Source organism: Stegastes partitus, unplaced genomic scaffold, assembly GCF_000690725.1.
Source record: "Stegastes partitus isolate 25-593 unplaced genomic scaffold, Stegastes_partitus-1.0.2 Scaffold35, whole genome shotgun sequence".
Classification (NCBI taxonomy): Eukaryota; Metazoa; Chordata; class Actinopteri; family Pomacentridae; genus Stegastes; species Stegastes partitus.
Window position 1 is genome coordinate 1221269 of NW_007577766.1, and position 16169 is coordinate 1237437.

Consider the following 16169-nt stretch of genomic DNA (forward strand, 5'->3'; position numbering starts at 1 on the left):
AAACATGCTTATTACTGCATAACTTGTCCAGTGCAGATATACTTTGTATTATTAGAACTGTGTTTTACTATATTCATCACATGTTCCCACATTCATTATCTGCTCAACACCAGCCCACAGGAGGAGTTGCCAAACACAATAAATGTTGCATACAGCTACACTCTGTATGTATTTCATTCATTGAATGTTTATGTAATGCTTATGAATGCAAAACAGGAAAAGGTTAAAGTCAAGTTTTACCAAAACTCTCCTGTCATTAGTCACGTCTGAAGCACCAGCCACAGAAATAGAGTTGGTCCCCAGGCAGCACGCTGTGGCTGCCAAATGCTCCCAGTATTTGGAATGGGTCAGTTACAGAGGACAAATTTTGCTTCGATGATCAATAAAGTGTAACTTATACTTCAGCGGATTCCTTACATGTTTAGTCATGTAGAGTGACAATCCTAAACACACAAATCAATGCATGTCCCAGCTCTCAGGCCCAACAGGTTCAGGTGAAGAAAGCTGTACATTTTGCCACATTTTGGTATATTATAATAGTTGTAAACATACTGAACATGTGTAGAAGTGTATTGCTCTTTTCTCTGTATCTCTCTGTCTGCTCTCTTGTCCTCCTCTCCTGCCTTGCTGAGCCTTTATTCCCTCTTCCTTTGCTGTGTGGATGTTCGTTCACATCACAGAGTCACTCCATCTGGCCAGATTAAAATGCTGTCACAGCTCGTTTACCACCTAACCAATCAGATCACACGTCCCGTTTGGCCTCTGCAGGAGACCCTGTAGAACATATGAAAATGAGTTTCTAAATATGCCATCCATATTCCTTCCTCCTCTTCTTCCTCCTCTTTCCTAATCCCTGTAACTTGCCCTGACCCTGTTTACTGAGCTTGGGGACAAACATGAGCAGTAATATTAATGCTGATATTATAATATTATGAGATTATGAGTCTCTCTTTTCCACCCTGCACATTTGTCGCTGTAAATTCACCTGAAAGTTGTACACGATTGGGGGAAAACAAACTTTCTATTGTCTCCTAATAAGTGTAAAAACAAAACCTAACAACTCTTTCTCAGGAGAATCTTTCACAGTATACGCCAGGTTCATTAATTCAGGCAAACAGATCAATGTCTCAAGGACAACACTATCAATTCATATTTGTGATGTGTGTGTGGTGTGATGTGTGTGAGTGTGTGTTTTGGTGTATATATGTGTGTGTGTGAGGATTAGGAGGTGTGCTGGGTTGTGAACAGGAGCAGAATGTGGAGTTGCTCCAAAAGGTGACAATTTATGCCGAGTCAGGCGTCAATGCACCTCGCAGCTCTCCCACTCCTGTTCTCTCTCTTCAGCACACACTCCTTAATACCAGGCCCTTCCTAAAAATAACTCAGAGTGGCGGTATCACCAAACAGCTCCTTGTCCAGGAAATATTAGGCCACATTTTGTGATTGCATTTAAGAGGATGTGATTATCACCCAAATTTTGTTAAAGTGGCCACAATCAATGTTTTTATAATAACAACGGATCAAATGATTATGTGTAAAAAAAAATTTAAAAAAAATCTGCTTGTGGAACCCAAACCGCACCAAATTCTGTTTACTTCGGCTCATGTGTTTTAGTTCACCACTTTTGCTTTTTGGCTCATAACTTTAGTGCTCCTGGTTCAGTCTCGCTGCCCTCGCAGTGTTGTTTCCAGCAGCAACGGGCAGCGATAGTGGAAATGATAGTACGCTACCTGCTCAGCAGCAAACAACAGACGGATGCAGTTAGTGACCGGCCAGGGAACAAGTAAAGAATTTAGCAGCCCAGATTTTTGTTTGGGAAGTGATAGAGACCAAAATCAGAGCTAAAAGAGAGTGAATATTACTATCGGCTACTTACCTGAGAGACGAGATACCATGATCGAGAGGGTGGTTCACTCAGCATGAGGTTCGGCAGTTGCGCTCCAGTTTGCTGATGCCCAGGAATTCCCCAAATGTGGGAATTTTGTGTTGAATCTCTTGAGTATAAATCAGAAGGTTGAGGGTCCCCTGAGCTTGGCCCTTAACTCAATTTGCTACAGGGGTGGCTTATCAGGACTGATCCTACACTGTAAAAATCAATATTTCATAGTGCCATAATTTATTGGTGGAAAATATAGGCTTCTTCTTCTTATACTGGACTTACATTCTTACATTTAGTTGGCCAAAAACACGACTCCAGAATGAATCCATACGAGTCCACATCTGCTGGATGTGTCAAAAAGTAACTAAAACTTGATGGGTCAGTGTTGTGTATATAAATAAAAATATGTACAAACGATGTAAATAAATAAAACCAGCCAAGTTTCCAAAGAAATTGTTGTCACTTGACAGGTTTGAAAACATTTCCATGACTGAAACTTTGTCAGAGTAAAACATTTTCAAACCTTTTTTGAGAATCACAAAGAACATTGGCATGCTAATATTTACCATAAATGTTCCCTTGAACTACTTTTTTTTTTTTTTTTTTTTTGCCTTTGTGGTGTGATAGAGGAAGCATTTTCCTTTTCATTCTATTTGAATGTGATGGCTCTTTTACATTTTGATGTAATAAAGGACAACTGGGGGACTAAGTGTGTGTCTCACCAAATACCCTCTACACTTTCCTCTTCGTTCTTCCAAAAGCGTAGATATTTTATGTTGCCATTTCTGCCTATTAGAATTTCAAGGTCTTTTGCCGACTGTCACGCTTAAAAGGCAACTTAACATTTCGGCTACCTCCTCCTACCTCCCTCTTATGTTCTCTAATATGCTTGCTCTCGCTTGCCCTCTCTCCTTTTGCTCAGTGAAAACAAGTTCATGTAAAGAAAAAAAAAAACAAAAACAAAACAAAATGAATTGCCACTTACGCTGATGCTTCTGCTCACAATTGGTACTGTAGATAAAGAGAGTAAACATGGAGAAAAGGGAAAAAGAGAATGAGGTTGAGAGAGAGACGGAGTAGCGCCCAGATTGCAATCTGTTTCATGTAGCCTGTTATTGTTAGTGCTGAATTGGTTTTGGGGTTGAAAGACAATTACTTTGGCAAGTACTGTCAGTTTTACAGTCATGCACACAGTGGTGTTGAAAATGCTTTGTCAAACTGCAGTGTTTTGTGTTGCATATGTTTGACTCGGGAACGAACTGTAATTATGTCTCCTTCTCTGTTTTGTCATTCTGTCTCTCCCATACGTTGTTTTCATCCCTTTAACATTCATCCTCGTATTCCCTTCACCTACTCATCCGCCTGCTAATTTCTCTCTGTAATCTCTTTCTGTCATCTCCTTAATCTTGCCAACTCTCCTGCTTTGCTCAAATCTCTTCCTTCTTAATCTTCCTCACCGTTCCACCTTTTACTCCTCACTCTCCCCTCTGTCTCACCCTCCTTCCCCTCTCTTCTCTGCAGGTCCCTATCAGGACGTATTGTTGGAGGCGTGTGGTGGTTCTTCACTCTTATCATCATCTCCTCTTACACGGCCAATCTGGCTGCTTTCCTCACCGTGGAGAGGATGGTCTCGCCTATAGAGAGTGCAGAGGACTTGGCCAAACAAACAGAGATAGCCTACGGGACACTGGACTCGGGCTCGACTAAGGAGTTCTTCAGGGTATGGACTCAACACGCTCTGCTCATTTATTTAATCCCTTGGGAGGTGGCAGGTTTTTACAACATTAAGCAAAGTTATTGTGCTACTGAGTCTTATGGATACCATATTAATGATAATTTGGACATTAGAGGTTGCATCTAGATTGTTTTTGACAAGAGTCAGACAATTTTCAAGGTACACTGTGGAGTTGTGGCTCCTTAAAAGTCCTGCAGGAAATGTATTGGCTCACCATTTAGTTAATCCAATAAGAGGAAGCAAATATGTCAAGTATTGTGTAATTTATTGAAGATAGGCAAAATCCAAGCAGCAGAATGCTTCTTTGACTGTAGGTGGGACAAAGAAGAGCAACTAATGACAGCGTAAACCGATGGTGGGAGGACTGGAATGCATGGATCACTTGTTCATCTTGAATTGCAAGAGGCTTAAATTTTGGAGGTGATGTTAAGCTGAAGTGTCCCTTTTCAAGTAATTCCTTTATAAAAAGGAAAAAAGTTCACAGCAAGATTCTAAATGAGTGCAGATAGTACTAGGAAACAGTGGCCTGTGTGGGGTTTTCTCAAATATTCAATTCAGTTCACTTCAGGTATATTTATAGAACATCAATTAACAACATAGGTCATCTCAAGACACTATACGTAGTAATGGAAAGACCTTACAATATTATGTGATAGACAGAAACCCACCTAATCCAAACATTCCTGTTAAGCAGCTCTTTTCGGGGCAGTGGGAAGAAAAACAATCTCTTTTAACAGGAAGAAACCTTCTGCAGAACCAGGTTTGGGGGGAGTGGTCATCTGCTTTGACCAGTTGGGGTGAGGGTGAAGGGGAGAAAAGAGACAATTAGAGAACATAAGAGGACAATAAACACTGGGGTGGTTGGTGAGGCTGTTAACTGTAGGTCAGAAACATGCAGCTCCAGAGCTCAAGATATCTGCAGAGAGGACAAATCACCAAGAGAAGAAAAATTAGTGACATGCAATGATGATATATAAATGTATGAAGTCTTAAATTGAGAAGAGGGGAAAGGAAGTTCCCAATGCATCATGGGAAATCCACAAGCAGTCCAGGCCTTTTGAATAATAACTAAAGGAGGGTTCAGGGTCAACTGAGCTAGCTCTAACTATGAATTTTACCAAAAAGAAAAGCATAATCTTAAATGTAGAGACTGTGTCTGCCTCCTGAACCCAAACTAGGAGCTTGTTCCACAGGAGAGGCGCTTGATAGCTCAACAATCTGCCTCAGATTAAATTTTTAGAAACTGTAGAACCAAAAGTAAGCCTGTACTTTAAGAGCAAAGTGCTCTATTAGGACAATATGGTACAAAGATATCTTTAAAATATGATGGAGCTTGGGCATTAAAGGCAACAATTTCAAATTCTGATCTGGTTTTTCTGGACACTGTCCTACATTGGCATTGCAGTAGAACAATGTTTGTTTATCAAGGTCGTTTTGCCATGTCAAGTAAACCAATATTAGCCCTAATAATCATAATAGTAAGAGCAGTAGAGTAGAGTTGGACTAGGAAGACAGAATAGGAGAACGGAGCTGTAGCAGAGTATTCTACAAGGAGCTATTACAAATGAATAGCGAGCAGGAAAAAATAGCAGAGCAGCATGAAGAGAGGAGACCTGGAGTGGCCTCACCCCTTGACCCTCTCACCCATGTGGATTGCAATTAAACAAATACTTCTAAAAGTAGAAACACACACACACACACATAATGCTGATGAAGACCACATTTTTGCTGCAGCAATTGGCAAGAACTCATGTCATCAACGAATCTGCCCTGTCACACCGTCATGCTCCATTGAATCGTCTGGATGCTTGTCCCTGTTGTGCGTATATATATATATATATATATACCAATTTACAGTTGTGGTTTGTGCAGATGTGTGTGCTAGTATTTGTATTTGGGGACATGGAGGAGGCAGAGGAGGGAGGGGGAGGTTGTGGCAGACAGTTTGTGCTTCTGTGAGTGGCTCTGGCATCATCAACATAATGAGCGGGCTGAAATCTGTGGAGGGTGAAAAAGCAATTTACTCTCCCACAGCTGAGGGGGATTCGCCACCACCATTAATTATCTTTGTGTGTGTGTGTGTCTGTGTCTGTGCGTGTGTGTTTGTGTGCATTTTGTGCGTACAAAGGCATGCACGTATGCACATTCAGCAACATATGCGTGCGTCTCAGATGTATATGTAAGTTTGAGTGACGTTTCCATCACCGAGCACACACGTGCATCTGCGTATGTTTAAGACCGTGTCCGCATTGTGGTTGCCTGAAGGTGACTTGTAGCGTCAATTTCCTCCTTCACAGACACACTCATTGTTGAAGAATCTGAAAAGAGTCACGCCGTATTGTCACACATCCATCCCTCCAAGGGTAGACGCCGCTTTGTACACTTACGTCCACAGACATCATCAACGTTACTGTCTCAAAGTGATGGATGGATGGAGGAGATGGTGAGAGTCTATGATAGACTTTGGCAGACACAGTACGAAAATGGGAAAGAAAGAATAGAGAGAGAGAGAGAAAGAAAGGAGAGAGGAGGGGCCTACTGGTCCTCTTGGATGTGAGTGACATTATTATGGCATAGGTGTCCGTCACGCACCAGCAACACACTCACACAGACACACACACCATCCCCCGGGTGCTGGTTTCAGTGGCCGGGGCTCGGGCTTGTTGCTTGCAGAGCGACAGAATAACACTTTATCACCGGGAGAGAAAGAGAAGAAAGAAAGAGGATGCTTGTGGAGGATGACAGTTTGACTCCTCTGCTTGTTATTTTCACTCTTGAGTACACACTGTTCAAACGCACACAAAAACAAATCAGTCCGCATGTACACACACACACATGGTAAACGCGCAAAAACGATACGATTGTATTGTATCATGCCAGACAGATGTCCTCCGAAAAAGCTCCCTCTGAATTCATAACTGCACAGCTGATTAGTATGCCAGTATTCTGGTGTTAAACTCATTTAAAGTAAGATTGATGCTTGACTTGTCAAGGGAGACATAGTGTTACATTTAAAATGTGGTTATAAATGTCATTATATGCCAGAGGATCAAAATGGAAGATGGAAGACACAGCCCTCCATCAGCAGTGCAGTTTTATTCAGGGACCATAAGAGTGAAAATCAACCACAGCAGGTTCCTCTACATCATAGGGATCAGTAGCAATAAATGAAATGCAGTAGAAAAAGAAAAAAAAAAACAACAATAAGAAAAAACATTTTAATAATGTTCTAATACAGTCCACTTTGTACAGATCTCAGTGTTGTAGGATAGTTTTTTTTTCTTTTTTTTCTAGCTGTCTTTTTTCCCTTTATGTCTCCGTTAAGGCCATATGTTGATTTGAATAATCAAATCTGTTATTAGACAAGCTGCCAATGCTGTTGGCATCAGTGAGGTGTTAATGGCCATCCAGACGTAGACACACACAACGGATGTGTTTATAGTAACATACTGTTTGCTGAGGAAAGAAAGGCTGACATTGTTCTGTTTGGTTCTTATTGCCCACAAATCCTTTGGCACTCAGTCACAAACCAATTCATTCCTACTCATTCCTTAAATAGAAATCTTTTTAAATAGGTCACAAATATATAATTTGTGAGTCAATAGTTCATTTGTTGGGGACTTATTTCTTTTTGTATTAATTGTTTGGTATTTGCAGAATATGTGGGATTGGCACAACATGACCAGCACAACAGTGCAGCTCACTATATTTTCAACAGTTCTTGAACAATCGTACAAAATGAGCTCTTTTGTCACAGGGACAGTACCACATAGTAAGACTGATTCATTGTTCATTCATTTAGATTTTTTCATTGGATTGCTCAACAGTAGGAATGTAGCATATCAAACAGTGTTATTCAGAATCAGTTGAACAAAGGAAAGTGCAAAAGGCCAAAGAGTGAAGAGCTACAGTGACAGTTCTTGTCAAATTGGATAAATCCTGCTTCATGGGGTCACTTGAATGCAAATTGTTACCACTGGGGTGAGTCAAACTGAACAAAAAGCTAAAATAGATCTCTGTGTTGTTTGCATGTGAGACCACATCAATCCAAACTGTTTTTTTCCAAACTACATCGAGCCAGAGATGTAGGAAAATTAGAAGTGATATGGCTGCCTTACTCTCATTGTGTCTTACGTGACCATGAAAAAAAGCTACCACCTGGAGAAAATCTACCCTTGTAGTGAACAAAAAAAATGCCCATTCGTTGCTAACTAACCTTTGCTTTCTCCTCTCACCCTTTCTTCATTGCAGAGGTCCAAAATAGCCGTATACGAGAAGATGTGGTCTTACATGAAGTCTGCCGAGCCGACTGTCTTCACCAAGACCACAGCAGAAGGAGTGGCAAGGGTCCGAAAGTCCAAGGGGAAGTACGCCTTTCTCCTGGAGTCCACCATGAACGAATACACGGAGCAGCGGAAGCCCTGCGATACCATGAAAGTCGGGGGGAACCTGGACTCCAAAGGATATGGCATTGCTACACCGAAAGGCTCACAGTTAAGGTGGGTGGAATAGTGTAACAATAGGAAACAGTAACTACGCTGATACTGTACTATTGCTGCGATATTCCACCTACCCTGCTGTGCCTTTTATACCACTTCTAGATCAACCTGTCACTGCTGTCAGGTGAAAGTTTCTAAATCACTTAAAGCAGAAGAATTGGCTTTTAATTGACCAATTTGGGTTGTTTCTCGTAAGTATTAGAGTCGAAATTAGCTTACAATGATTAAACCCTGACAGATTATTCATTTCTTATGCAAACCGCAAAAGCAAAGATGTATGTTTTCACCCAGCAGCAGCGGCGTAGATGTGTGTGTTGAATGTGCAAATTATGTGTTTCCTCATCCACAGCTTCTTGATTTCTTTCTCTTTTTCTTGCTTTCTTCTTTGTATTGAATGTAACTCTGTCCGGTTCTCATTGCTGTACTCTTCCTCACCTTCTCTCTGTTCATTTATAGCATGTTGCCTCCACTTCTTTGTCTTGTCTCACTGTCATCCATAAATTCCTTTATGCTCGTACGTGTCATTCCTTTTCTTTCCTGTTGTTGTTTCAATCACCGTTTTTCTCCACAGGGCCACCTTCCAGGTAACTCTGTCCATTTGTCTGCTGTCTCATCTCTTTGTACCTCCATGATGATGATTATGATAATGATGATGATGATGATGATGATTATAGGAGAGATTTATTAACTGAATATGACCATAAGGAGGGGCAGAACCTCAGACTGCTGCCGCTACGTCCAGAGCTGCAGGGGGGAATTTATAGACGAGCAGGAAACAAAATAGTGAGAAAAAGGGAGCAGAGGGGCCTGACCAATGGGGGGAATAGAAAGTAAACATAATACAGGATCCCACATAAAAATACAAAGCCACAAACAAAAAGAAAAACTGGTTGAATTGGTAGATAATTGAACAATGGCAAATTATAACCCAAATGACAGTTGCAGATTTTAAAGACGCACGACACTGTGCTGAATAAAGAGAGCAGAGGATGGAGGAAACGAATGAGAAAGTGACTGAATACACGCCCTGAAGTTGGTCATTTTGTTTTGTTTTTCTCTCAGCAGACACTTGTTTCTCTGCCTTGTTAACTTCAGCTTACAGTCACAGTCCCAATAGGTTTTATTGAGGTACACTAGCAAAGCAAATAATTCATATTTCAGGTGACTGTGACAGCAGCACGGAGGCTTTGTCTTCACAATGTGACAAGTGCCTACTGAGGGAAAATAATTTGCTAAATTCAGCAAAGCCGGACCACTTGCTCGCTCCTCTCTCCTTCCGTCTCTCTGTCAGTGTTTCAGATTCGCCATGTGAAAGACGAAACACAAACAACACTTCAGCCTCACATCCTGTCCTGTAACTTTCCCCTGTGTGTGGTGCAAAGTTCCTCGAGACCCCCGTCACCACATAGCTTACCTGTTGTTGTTTATGAAAGAAAAGGTTTTTTCCGTTTATGAGGGAAAAGTGACAGACAGCAGGTGGATAGGATCCTTTTAAAAGCCCACCCTGAACATATTCTGGGACTATCCACGGTTGTCTCTGGCTTCTCTCAATCGGCGGAAAACCCAGCGCTTCAGACGCACACGTGTGGCTGCGAGCGTGCACGTCAGGTGAGCCTGCCTCTCCTCCTGGTCGACCTGATCACAGCGCTAATTTGATTTGATGTTGTTGATGAGTAGCATGAATACGTTGATGATTAAATGATTAATAGCATTGTTATGCTTTCTGAAGTATAGCTATCTGTTACATGACTGTTGATATGTGACTGTTATTGTCATGATTCTCAGATATGTTTGAACTGTTTTCATCCATTTTTACCTCTTCTGTTGATGAGTCACGGCCTGTAGATGAGATCACCCCAGAGAACACTGTTTCTCTTTCTGGATCTCTTGATTATCATCACTCTGAAAACTATTAGAATGACTTTAACCCTCTGAACCCCAAGAAGTGGGATAATTTTTCACTGCAATATAAAGTCCTGCACCTCTATAGAAACAGCACAACCATGGATAAAGGAACTCAGAAATGTCTACTGCGCAGTATTTGACAGTTATGATGCCAGAAATCGTTTAAATTATTGCCCACAGGTGTTAGCAATACTGAAAAAAATGACTCTACGTACCATAAATATTGTAGTATTTACATTTTTTTTATTTGCATCCTTATTTGTCTCCTTTTTGCTCTGTGTAAACACAGCCTGTTTGTTGGTTTCAGCTGAGTCACAAAATGGTTCAATGTTGCGCTGAGGATTTTTTTCATTTTAGCTTTTTCTTTCTTTTTTTTTTTTGACTAAATCTGTTTACATCAAGGGTTTATTTTTGTATAATTTTAAATTAAATACATAGAATGAGTTGATTTTGATTATCTTTTTTTTGTTTTTTGTGTTTTTTTTTTATCTTAGATTTGGTTTAATTTCTCAATGGATCAGCACATCAGCGATCAGGACTGTAAAAGTTTAAAAATGGGCCTTTTTTTTTTTAAACGGGCAACATGCCTTTCAAACCTGTCAGCAGGGATTTAGGGTCCAGAGGGTTAAACATTGAACAGAAAGTCCTGTCTTGCTAAAAAAAAAAATTTAAAAAAAAGATAGCATTCGTTGATATCGTTGGTGGCACTGGCTATTTCACTTTCCTGCACAGTCTGGAAATGACAACCTCTCAGTCAGCCAGCTCTTACCTGTCAGTCTCTCAGATGAGATGGGACTTCCTGATAGGCAGGTGCGCAGACAAAAGGGGCGGACTAACAAACAAGTGGGCAGCGACTGCAGTGACCTTTTTGTAGAGATTAGCCAGGCTGATTACAGCTCCTCACAAACAAAAGAGCGGTCAGCAGAGGGTGGTGGCAGGACAAAAAAAAAAAAAGAACGTGACAGGGAAGTCTTTTATGGGCAGCTGTAAACTCCAGAGATGTATCAAAGAAAAACAGAGGGGAGGACAAGATTAATTTCTGAGAGGCATGCAAGAAATATATTGGCAGAATCAGCTCCTACTATGTTTTGTAGAAGCTCTTCTGGACAGTAGCAGTAAGTGTACAGGCCATCTCTAAAAAATATAGATATATTTTGCAAGTGGATTGCAAATACTAGCAAGTTGAATGAAATAACATACAAAATGAATAAAACCAAGCCGGATATACAGATCTTAGCTGAATACATTTGCACACACTGCATGAATGCAGACTATTTAGTCCTGTGTCCCTGAATTTTGTTTGGAGGTCAGACCTTTCAACAGCGTAAGCAGCAGGGCTGTAGGAAACCAGAGCCACACAAACGCACAAATACCACACTTGTACAGACTAGCAGGAAGGCAGGGAGCAGCAGGAGGGGACAAGAGCACCATCAGCAGGCTGCTGAGACCTGGTTAACACACTTTATACCAGCAATCTGACACTCACCGTGGAGCATCCTCTGTTAGGGCAGGAGAGAGACACACAGAAAGAAACACAGCTAGGATTGCTGCAAAAGCAGAAAATCTCAAATAAACAGAAATACTTTTTTTTTTTTCAAAGTAGTAAGAGACAGCGTTGCCTGGGGTGCATCCGTCCCCTCTAACTCACCTTTGTGCCTTCAACCTCCTCCTGCCCTCCTAATTTCCTCCCCCCTCTCCCTTTTCCTTCTCCTCCTGGCTGTGGTCCCCCCCCCTATCCATCTTGTCTGTTTGTCCCTCCATCCTCTGCTCTGACCAAACTATCTTATCTGTTCCTCCTTTTTTTTTTCTTTTTTTTGTTTTCTTGTTTCACTTAAAGAAACGCGGTCAACCTGGCCGTGCTAAAACTCAACGAGCAGGGCCTGTTGGACAAATTGAAAAACAAGTGGTGGTATGACAAAGGAGAATGTGGCAGCGGGGGAGGGGATTCCAAGGTTAGCCCTCTCTGTCTGCCCTCCCCACCACTAGGCGACGAGGGCCGCTCACCAGCCGAGCAGCTCGCGACGGCCCCCGTCCTGGGAGCGTAACGCATGCATCTGCCCCAGCCAGGAGTCAGACAGCAAAGCACACGGAGGGCAAAAGGGAAACCTTGAGATCTTCTGAGACAGCTTGAAAAATAGGCCCGGCGTTGCATCTGTTGTCAGTGGTGTGCACCTTTTCATACAAAAGGTCCAGACACACTGACAAAGGTTCTCTTGAGCTTGTTGAGACACATAAAGAGATGATTACTTTCTGCTAAAGAAAACCCTCCAAAAAATAATGGCTTTTTTTTTTTGGAAAGAATCAATTGGCTGTACCTCGTAGTGACCCAGAACCACATTGCTTGAAAAGATCAATATGTCATATAATTTTATATTAAATTATCAGACAGAAAAAAATGTGTTCATTTTCATTGTATTGCAGGAAAATATGTCCCCTTTGTGGGTGAGCGCCTGCCAAGATAAATCAAGCACATCTCATAATGATAACCATTTCAAATGTGCTTGGCACTGATCTGGTAATGCCCCCGTGAAAGGACAGAGGTAATGGGAAGAGGTTTAAGTGATGGATAGCTGGAAAAATAAAGAGAACAATTACTGTCAAGACAGGAATATTTGCCCCCTGGTGGCAGCTCTGGGAGGTGAAGGAGAGTCAAGTAGCAGCAATGACTCCAAAGTGAACTTTATCACTCCTTGGACTGAAAATCTGTTGCGCAAGTACGTATCAGATGAGAGGTTTTTAAAAACAGACCAAAGTGAAATTGTAGCTCTGAGATTGTTCAAGGCTCAGGTTGACTAGAGGCAGATGGGAGGATGAATAATTGATAAATGCAGAATACAATTACAGGATAAAGTTTCTAACATCTCCTGTTCTAATGTCTAATTTCAACAGTCCAACTCAGAATATTATTTTTTTACTTTAGCTTTCTTACAGAATCAGGCACTTTTGCCTCGTACATTCCTACCTTGTCTTCTGGATATTGTAGCAAAGTTGTATTTTAAGTCCATTACCCTTTTGAATATTCATAAATGGAGAAGTAGTAAAACCACTCCATCAAACTAGTTATAAAATTTTAACGAGATTAGACGCTGTAGCCATGAGGCTGTATTTAGGCGCAGTGGTGCTTTGAGCTCAGTGCATGCCAACATGCTGATGTTTGCCAGGTAATTATTGTTAATTATTATAGCAAGTTTGCATGCTAACATATTCTGATTAGCACTTAACATAGAACACATCTGAGGCTAATGAAAACTTCATTAGTTTTAGAGGTATTTAGTCGGAAACCAAAGCACTGGATTGCCATCCCTAGAGGCCTGTTGTTAGCATTGCTACAGTATTGGTTTATACACCCTTGTGCAATATCACTTAAATTTCAAATGATTCAAAAGTGTAACAGCTCTCTAAAACTGTCTTTACTTCTAAGTTGAACAGTAGGGTGTTTGCTCTTGTGCAAAATTCAAAAAGATCAATTTAGATTTGTTATATTAAAAAATAAAGGCTTGAGGAATTTATTGCAACAAAAGGCAGTGCACCTTCCATTGCTGAGATGCAAATCTTGCATTTTTCCAGTACTGCACATGTCCACCTTAATTTGTAATGACAGACTCAGTCTTCTTCGGCAATGAAGATAGCAGTGTTGAGCAAACATCTGAAGAGATGCTATTCTTCAGACTATATTTTACGGCTGCTCTTCAGAAGGAGGCGTAACTCTGCCTTTTTTTCTTTAAAACACCCCAAAGGTGTTCTGTTGGATTCAAGTCAGACAACGTCATTGGCTAGGTTATAGTTTTTACTTTTTTCCTTCTTTGGAAACTCTTGTGTGATTTTGGCAGTGAACTTTCGATTGTAATCATGCTGGAATGTTCTTTTTCTGCCAAAGTTCTCCAGAATTTAAGTCAGCGTCAGCCAGTATTTTGGAATATCTACAGGCACTCATGGTACCATATATATATATTTACACCCAAACATCTTCGGCACTCATGCGGCCCCATATCATCACACTTCCAATACCCTGCTTCAGTGCTGGGACTATGCATTCACTGTGGTAGTCATTAGAAGCAGCACCCAGGTCCAAAAACTGAATAAGTTCTGGTGTCCACATGTCATATTAGAACTGTTTTTGTGCAAGTCAGCTAACCTGTACTCAGTTTAGTTGTAAAGATCACAGGTTTCCTCACTTTGTTGTCAATGATCACAGGTGTCTTCACTTTTGGACCCGTATTTATTTTTGATTGATCATAAGAAGAAATGCTCTGCTGTAGACTGAGGATGGAATTACTGAGAGTTCATACAATTCTGAATCATTCGACAAAAAGTGATATTGCACAGGGACACTTCAGTTGTATACTCTACAAAAATCGCAACCTGGCAAAAGAATTCAGGAGTTTGGAATCAGAATTTAAATGTTTCATTCAAAATCAGAATTGGACTCAATCTTATGATGGTGCCAGTAGTAGTATCAGGGAACTACATAGGTAATTTGAATTAGTCATGTGAGAGCCATGTTTGTGCAAATCTTTGTGGCAATCCATCCAATCGATGCTGAAATAGATATGTGAAAACTTTCTAGATGAAATATCAAAGGATTACCAAAATAAACAGAATGCACTTTAGTGATTCATGCAAAAGATGTCTCAATCTAGACCAACCAACCAAATGAGAGACCTGAACACTGCTAAGCAATGACAGTATTAATAAGGGAAACAAAGCAATCAAAGTCCAAAGAAGAGTGTTTTCTCTGGCCTCCAAAAGTCTGTCCTCAGCTTCACAGTCAAACTTGTCTCACTGCAGCTCACTCTCCCACTATTAGCATGAGCTAGCCCGATGCCAATAGTCCTGGCTTAGCAGTATTTTCCTCTGGTTCCTAGCAGGATCAGCTGGGGCAGTATGGGTGCGTTACCTAAAGTGACAAAGGTGGGTCCCACTCATATGTCTGTAGCTCGCCGTAGCTCCTCGCTCCCCCCAGCCCCTCCTCAACGAGCATACACACATGTACTCAGTGGGATCCACGCTAGGTCACTTGAAATGAGCAAAAGTTTTTATGTGACTGAGCAATGCAATGCAAATGTGAAATACTCTAATAACATAAAATAACATGACCTATGATGTTATTTATGTTATTTTTACACGCGAAGAACCCCGGTAAACCTTGCAGTTTTGAAACTGAGCGAAGCAGGCGTCTTAGACAAACTGAAAAACAAATGGTGGTATGACAAGGGAGAGTGTGGACCCAAGGACTCTGGAAGTAAGGTCAGTCTCACGCTGCTGTGACCCGCAGAACGCTAGCCTGAAATACTCATCCTGAATACGCTCCAGATTACTGCAACTACTGTCTTAGCCGTAGCATTTTAAACACTTCTTCAATTAGTCTGTCTTGAACCTGCTCCACTTTAGACTTAATGGTCCATTTAGTGGTTTCCTACAGTATTTTATTAATTATTCCTATTTTGTTGATAGAGCACATTTATCTAGTTAAACACTAGATTAAATGTAAATTCCTGTTCAGTTTCTGTAGCAATCTGTGGCAATCCCATCTTCATTACAGTTAGTATTGGAAATATGTGAATTTTATCATCAATCAATTTTCACTTTCATGTTCTCATTTTAATCCCATATGCCAGCCAATGCTTGGTAAACCAAAACTCATCCACCAAATGAGAATAGCACTGTTTCTTGAGTATCACCAGTAGTGACTTGTTGCAATTACTACCTTGCTTTTTGATTTGAAAAGTAATCAGGACAAGGCTATCTTTTTATTTCCATAGCTTTAAGTAGTTTTGGTAATGCTTTCATTTACTTGTCCAAAATGTCTCAATTTTCTTGCACATTTCCTGGAAATAACTGTCTGGGAACAATTATATACTCAATTAACTATGCAGGCTAATATGTTTCAAATTATTACTGATAGTGGATAGCATTTTTAACTGAACATGCAGGAAAAAAAAATTTGTTGACAGGAGAGGATTGAATTCAACGTCGAGGTTAATGTTTACAAGATATGAATAATGAATGAATTATGATGTCTACTTTATGTAGAACAGTTCATTCTTATGGAAATCAACTGCTTATAAGCTAACTGATATAACTATATCACAACTTTGCCTGTATTTTTCTTATAATTGAAACCAGATATCTGCTATTTTCAGGAAATTTC

The 16169-nt window shown here is 40.6% G+C and overlaps 1 protein-coding gene across 2 annotated transcripts in view; it reads left to right on the forward strand.

Moving 5' to 3' along the window:
• The window catches only part of gria4a (glutamate receptor, ionotropic, AMPA 4a), a 106270-nt gene that overhangs the window by 83848 nt on the left and 6253 nt on the right, over positions 1–16169 (forward strand). Inside the window, exons 14-16 of one of the 2 annotated variants that reach the window (XM_008301639.1) lie at positions 3401–3599; positions 7866–8113; positions 11856–11970. In XM_008301639.1, the coding sequence (XP_008299861.1) occupies positions 3401–3599; positions 7866–8113; positions 11856–11970 (562 nt within the window). Of the gene's footprint in view, positions 1–3400; positions 3600–7865; positions 8114–11855; positions 11971–15150; positions 15266–16169 lie in introns of both variants that reach the window. The other variant, XM_008301647.1, reaches the window with a different exon arrangement.